Source organism: Gossypium hirsutum, chromosome A08, assembly GCF_007990345.1.
Source record: "Gossypium hirsutum isolate 1008001.06 chromosome A08, Gossypium_hirsutum_v2.1, whole genome shotgun sequence".
Taxonomy (NCBI): Eukaryota; Viridiplantae; Streptophyta; class Magnoliopsida; order Malvales; family Malvaceae; genus Gossypium; species Gossypium hirsutum.
Genome location: NC_053431.1, coordinates 63846535 through 63854133, shown reverse-complemented (window position 1 = coordinate 63854133; position 7599 = coordinate 63846535). Strand labels below are relative to the sequence as shown.

The 7599-nt window shown below is 27.7% G+C and overlaps 1 protein-coding gene across 1 annotated transcript; it reads left to right on the top strand.

Annotated features, from left to right (window-relative positions):
* Positions 1-1880: 1880 nt before the first annotated feature.
* Positions 1881-4591, top strand: LOC107922941 (pre-mRNA cleavage factor Im 25 kDa subunit 2). The gene is made up of 7 exons (XM_041074466.1): positions 1881-2174; positions 2750-2786; positions 3241-3346; positions 3465-3538; positions 3677-3763; positions 3860-3970; positions 4309-4591. The coding sequence occupies exons 1-7, from the start codon at positions 1894-1896 to the stop codon at positions 4378-4380; spliced, it is 768 nt and encodes a 255-aa protein (XP_040930400.1). The 5' UTR covers positions 1881-1893; the 3' UTR covers positions 4381-4591.
* The last annotated feature ends 3008 nt before the right edge of the window (positions 4592-7599 follow it).

Below are 7599 nucleotides of genomic sequence, written 5' to 3'. Positions count from 1 at the left end.
CATTTGTTTCACTGAAAATAGATCAATTTTCTAGAAAGTTTGATATTTTCTGGTGTTTGGACAATTCTAGGCAAAATATTTTTCGTTGTTTGACAAATTTTCTTGAAATCATTTTCTAAAAGTTGTTCTTAGTATAACAAACAAAACATAAATATATGTGTTAAAAAATATTCTAGTAGCATTTTCTTATGACAATCAAAATTTATGTTGTAATAAGAATAATTTTTATAATAATTAATATCATATATAAACTTAATAATCAACAATGCCTAATTAAAACTTAATTTAAACTACATATATTACATATATGAGAGTGGGTAGTGATTCATTAGAGTTGAAAGGAATAAATGAAGCTAATCCTAATTTAAACAAATACAAATATTTATATAATTTAAATATTCATATTTTATACATTAAAAAATTAATATTAAATATTTATAAATTGTAATATATTTATTAATATAAGTATTTTTCAATAATATATTAAGAATATTATTTAAATTTTAAAATTATTATTGTTAAAATTTATTAAAATAAAATTGTAATATTAAATAATTTGTTAAAATTATAAATTAGATTATTAATTTATTATATTATTGAATGCATGTTTAATAATATTGAACATTATAATATTTTATATTAATATTTTTAAACAATTTTCAAAGTAAAAATAAAAATAATATATTTCAAAGAAAATTATTATAAGAATATCATGCATGATTCAAGTTAATTTTTATACAAAATTAAAATTACATGTAAAAGGGCTCTTTTTTAGAAAATGGCTTATACTTTTCAAAAAGATAAATCAATTTACAAGAAAAAAGGGCTTATTTTTGTTGACTTATAATCATTTACTATTAACCAAGTTATTTTCTATGAAACAAATATAAAAATATATATAAAATATTTCCCGTAAATCATTTCCCATTAAACAAACACCTCCTTAATGTTTGTTTCGTGTATGTGTATCTATGACCTTTTTCAAATTGGAGAGAAAAATGTTGAGAAAGGAAAATGTGGAGTTAAAAATATGAGTGCTCGTCTAGGAAAATGAGAATGGTATCTTTTGAAATCGATTTATCCTAAGAATATATATATATATAAGAAATACAGTGGAAACCAAAAAATGCTATAAAATGTATGAAATAGCTCAAGTCTAAACCATTTTGCTTGTCATCTTTCTAATGGGGTGACATGGATCAAGCACACAAGAACCAGACAACTCAACTATTCAAACACTTTCTAATATTTTGAATTGCGCGTAATTCATCATCTCATTTTTAGCATTATCTCATCAATTCAATTCATTACTTTATATGAAAGTCCTTAGTGCTAGAAGCAATGTTGGAGAAATGGTAGTAGCAAGTGTCTCAACTTTTAGAAGAAGACGTCGCGACATTTGCCATTGACTTCTAATGCTCAAATGTGTGCCAAGGAGATACAGTGTTGCAAAATAGTGGAGTAAGTCACAATGATGAACCAATATTGTCGCGATTTGCGGTTTACTTAAAAGGTCAATGGAGGAAAGGGTGGACAAAAAAGATTTCTTTAATATTTTTAGGGTTTTGTATCAATTTTCTTTTTAGATTCTATTGTAAATACTTAGTTTAATTAGATTTCTAGTAGCTTTGTGTTGTATTTTCTTATATACCAATCACAATTGGACTTAGAGAGCAAGTGTAGGAAGATTGTACCTTGGGCAAAACTTCAATTTGAGATCACCATTATTAACCATTTTTAAACTCAAATCTTTTAATTTCCTGCGCTTAGTTGATGATGTTGATACGATGGACCTATTTGTAATGGTTGTATTAGAAAGGATTAAGAAGGAGCGGAAATAGCAGATAATGAGTAATGTGACATATCGACAAATGCAATGAGCCTAATAAACATATGCCCATTTTACAACAATGGTTAGGCCCTTTCCTGATTATTATCAATGGGCTTAACTCCTTAATAAGACAATATTCATTGACCTTTCCCACCCTTCTCTCTCCGTACCCACAATCGATTTTGCCGCCGGGGAAACAAACGTTTCGACTCGGAGAGGGAGAGATGGTAATGTCACCGGTGGTTAACACGTACCCTTTGTCCAGCTACACCTTTGGTACCAAAGAGCCGAAGATGGAGAAGGACACGTCCGTCGCCGATCGCCTTGCTCGCATGAAAGTCAAGTAATTCATTTTTTCACTTTCTTCATTTTATTCTTTGTATAATTTCATATTTTTTCAGGATTTTTAAAAACCCTAGATAAACCCCAATTTCCCTTTTGGCTCCTGAGAATGCTGACTTGAAGTTGGCTTTTCATGTGCTTAGGGTTCCTTTGTACTATTCTGTTTCAGAAATATGGAAAAGAAAATGAGGAAAAAAGGGCTAATTTTGAATTGCTTTGTGTTGGACTGTTCGAATTAGTTGAGTCGGTGGTCTTCGAAACCCTAGCTGCTTCTCGTTTCTTAGATCATGTTGGGATCTGGGGGCAATATGTAGTTCAAAACCTATTTACTGGTAGAAACCTTATAACATTTGAACTGAGATTTTGATTTTGTTTCTCGTATTTTAGACGATGTAAAAGTATTGACTTGGTTTTTGGGTAAGCAAAAGCAAGAAAACCCTTTTTCAAAAAAGAAAACAGGTGCCAATTACTTGAAGAATTTATCGTGGATGTCATTAGATTACTTACAGATTGGCATGTTGAAACTTTCCTTTATGAGCTTAAGTTAGTAATCGATTTTTTTTATTGGAGTTGCAGTTACATGAAAGAGGGCATGAGAACTAGCGTTGAATTTATTGGTATGTAACTGTACCTCTGTTTAGCCATTACATCATAATAACCAACAAGATTTAACCTTATAATGTTTATGCTTCTCTCTCTTTTGCAAATATGAGTGGTAATGGTTTTCACTCCTACTTTTCTATACACAGTAGTTAGCCCGTACATGTGTTTACATATGGCCATGATAGTCAACCTGGAAGAAATTTACAACTATGTCTTATGTGTATAAAGAGGAATTACATCCTAATACATGAAAGGCCCCTTTTTTATGGAATTTATATGTATATTTTAATTATCATTGTCTATGATAATATCTAAAGGAATTAGCATTCTCTTTGGCATTATGAGTTTATCTTGTACTTCTGCTGAACTTACTACTTACCATAATTTTTGTGTGGTTTACAAAAAGTTGGCTTCTAATTATGACCATTTTAATGTTTTTTTTTCCCTTCGATTGCTTATACTACCTTCTCATGCAGGTCCAAGAACATAATCATCCTCACATTCTTCTTCTGCAAATTGGGAACACATTCTGCAAACTTCCTGGTGGACGACTGAAGCCTGGAGAGAATGGTATCATCTTTTAACTATTTTCATTTTATGTTGTTCTCCTTACATCGTTTCTGCTGTGCTATTTTGGAGATTCTGTGTCCTTTGTAATACCTATGCTCTTATGTTTGTTTGGCTTCAGAGATTGAGGGTTTGAAAAGGAAGCTGACCAGCAAGCTTGGAGCTAATTCACCTGCTCTTGTGCCAGACTGGCAGGTACAGATTTTTGTAACTATCTTACTAAGATGACTAGTCATGTTTTCCTAACAATTTCCGTTGATCATTGTAATGCTGTAGCTTGGAAACATTTTCTTTAATTCACATTTCTCTCTCTTCCTTGTTATCTTGTTTCAGATTGGTGAGTGCGTGGCCATCTGGTGGAGGCCCAACTTTGAGACCATAATGTATCCATATTGTCCTCCCCACATCACAAAACCTAAGGTATCGTGTAGATGTTGTTGATCTTTTAGTTACTTGATGTTTCTATTTATGACCTATCCTGTCCTTTCTCAATCTCTGTTATTGATATGATTGCAGGAATGCAAGAAGCTTTTCCTTGTCCATTTGTCTGAGAAAGAGTACTTTGCAGTACCAAAAAATTTGAAACTTCTTGCTGTACCATTGTTTGAGCTTTATGACAATGTTCAGGTAGGCAGCAACCTAATTTTAGTCCATTCTTCAACGGATTTAAGTTTTTAATGTTGTATTAATGAAAATGCGTCTTGATTACAAGATTTCAAAAGTATAGTAAAGGGTAAATGGAAATAAAGAATGGCTGTGTGGCAAATTGCCCGTGGTAGATCATACTATTCATCTGTTTCTTCTCTAAAATTATGTCTGCTTCTAACTGCTACCTTGGTTAACTCTGTCACTTAAATTTCCTCGTTGCTTTTGTCTGAATTTCTACTGCAAGTTGATGAAATGATAAAACGGGTTGTTTTGCTGCTTGTATTCTTTCTAACAAACAGAAGTTAAATGTTGAACAGAGATACGGACCTGTAATATCAACCATTCCGCAGCAGCTCTCTAGATTCCAGTTCAACATGATTACTACATAACTGTGGCGTGGATGTGAAGAGGGAACCTTATCCTTACCTCCTGAGAGAACTTGTAAGGCTGTAGGGTGATGGTATTGAATGAGAGATTTTTTTGTGTTCCTTGGGGGGTACCTAAGTTGATTTGTGCGCGACACGTAACCTTATTCCTAATATCTAGTTAGGTCATGTAGATCTTTCATTAACAAATATAAAATAACATTATTTATTATTATTATTATTATTAAGGTCAATACAAAAATGGATTAAAATAATAAATTAAACACCTGTAAACAATGCTTATTGGACGACCCACCCAATTAATCTAAAACTAATCATGGGTAAAATATTAAATGGGACCTTGGGTGCTTTTTCAGGTTTTTTACCCTTGAATTTTTCTAGCACTGTATATTATTCGATTATAACTAAAAATTGAATATTAAATATCACTATATTATATGATAACTATAATTGTTGAATCTTTGAAACCTATTTATTTCACAATTTTAACCTTACTGGGATTTCTAATCTTACTATACAATTATTTATGAATATTACACGTTTAATATTTAAGTTTTTAAATATTATATTTCAATTTTAGTATTTAGCATAAATTAATATTTCTTATTCAAATATATTACCTTATCAATTCAAATATTATAATAGATTTTTTTAAAATAATAATTAATATATTTTTAATATATTCAACATACAGTCTAGTTTACTATATGTAATTAATATAATTAAGTAACAATTAAGATGCTTAACATTCATTTCATTTCAAGTAATAACTCTATTTTGCATCAATAAAATTAGCACTACTTTTGTTAAATTCAAAAAAATTTAAACTAGTAATTTTAAATTATAATTATTACAATTTTTTTCCTATATTTTATACTTGGATCCGTTTGTTTCACTAAAATGGCTTTTGGAAAATGACTAACTTTTCTGAAAAATTTAATTTTTTTGGTGTTATCTGTGTAAAATATTTTCTGTTGTTTGACAAATTTCCTGAAAATATTTCATAAAAATTGTTTTCAATGAACCAAACATACATTTGAGATTTTCTTATCTTTTCATTGTTTAATTGAATTTTTTTATATCTATAAATTTATATTTTACATTGATCTTTGTAAGACAAACATGCCATAAATATATTTGTTATAAAATATTATGGTGCAATTTCCTTTTAACAATTGAATTTATTTTATAATAAGAAAATATTTTGTAATAATTAATGTCATATATAAACTTAATAATAAATAATGCTTAATTAAAACTTATTCACCAAAAAGAAATTCTTAATTAAAACTTAATTTAAAGTGCATATATTACATATATGAGAGTACATATTGACACATTAGAGTTATAAAGAATAAATGAAGCTAAACATTATTTAAACAAATACTCATATTTATATAATTAAAATATTTATATTTTTATACTAGGTTAAAATATGTCATAAGTCTTTATAATCTTCGTAAATTTGAAATTTAGTCTATATACTTTTATTTTTGGATTAGTCCTACTTTTAGATATCAAAACTCAAGTTCAGTTATTAGTATTATTAAAATTACTTTGTTAAATTCATGTTCATTATAACATCATGTTTTAGTTATATGAATACCGAGTATTTTTTTTTTAGAAATATGACATCAACAAAATTGACAAAAAAAATTAACAATGTGAACAATTGGACTTGATTTTCAAATTTGAAAAGTAAAGGGACTAAATTCTTGAAAATAAAAGTAAATGGACTAAATTTCAAATTTGTGAACAGTACATAGACTTATGGCATATTTTAACCTTTATACTACAAAAAATTTATTATTTCTATATTTATAATATTGTAATAAATATTTATTATTAAAATATTAATATTGAATATTTTTCAATAATATATGAAAAATATTAATTAAATTTATTATTGAAATAAAAATGAAATATCAAATAATTTATTAAAATAATAAATTATATTAATAATTTATTATATGATTATATATAGATAATTAAATATGTACGTTTAATAATATTAAAAATTATAATAGTTTATATTAATATTTTATTAGTTTTAAATATTTTTAAAAATAAAAATTTATTATTAATATAATAATATTAAGCTTGACTTAAGTTAATTTTTATATAAAAATAAAATCACTCGTAAAGAAGTTCTTTTCTGGAAAATTATTTACGTTTTTTAGAAGGGTAAGTCATTCTGCAAGAAAAAAAATTAGTTTCTGTTAACCAAACTATTCTCCATGAAACAAACACAGGAAAATGCAGAAAATATTTTTTGGAAGCCATTTTCAGTAAACAAATAAAGCCTTAGAGTTCTATTCAAGTAATGTAACGACCCAAAAATTAGTGGTGTCGGATCGGGTGAGGGGTATATCAAGTAATAAATTTATTTTAAAATTAGCAAAACTTTTTTAACTAATAATTGTAATTTAAATTCTAATTATTTGTAAATGTGTAATTATTACAACTTTTATTAAATTATAATTATTTTTAAATGTATAATTATCACAACTTCTATTCCATTTCAACTTTTTTAACTAATAATTCTAAATGTCAATTGAGTCTTAGCTTGACTGGCATAGACATTGTTGCCAATGTAGGAGGACGTGTATTCGAGTGTGTTGAAGCGTGCTATCCTCCTATTTAAGGGTTGGAAAGGGGTTATGGGTAGTTCTATTAGGTAAATTAGGTCGAAAATAAGGTATCGAGACCTTGATTTCATAAACCGAGTCATAAATATTTTTATAAATATTTACAAAGTGTTAGTGAATTAGTATTACAGTTTCGTTAGAAAATTTTAATGTTTTGATAGTCAATTAATTAAAAAGGACTAAAGTGAAAAAGGTGCAAAACTTGCTAATTAAAGAAATAGGAATTAAATAGCTTAAGAAGTAATTTAGGAAGTACCAAATGGGAAATTAGACACATGGGCAATAGGGCTGGACGGCATGTGTGTACACGAAAACAATTAAACTAGTGTGAACAAGGGTAAAAGTGGAAAAAAAGATAAAATTTAATAGTTAAAATTGGACTAAATTGAATCTCTAGACAATTCTTCATTTTTCTTCAGCCAAAAACACCATAGGAGGGTTTCTTAAGCTGGTTTTTCATATTTTTGCACCATGTAAGTTCAATTCTTGTTCTTTTCTTGAATTTTTTGTATTTTTAAGACTTTTACAATTAGGTCCAACTATTGAACTCATTAGTTTTGATTCTAAGAGTGAT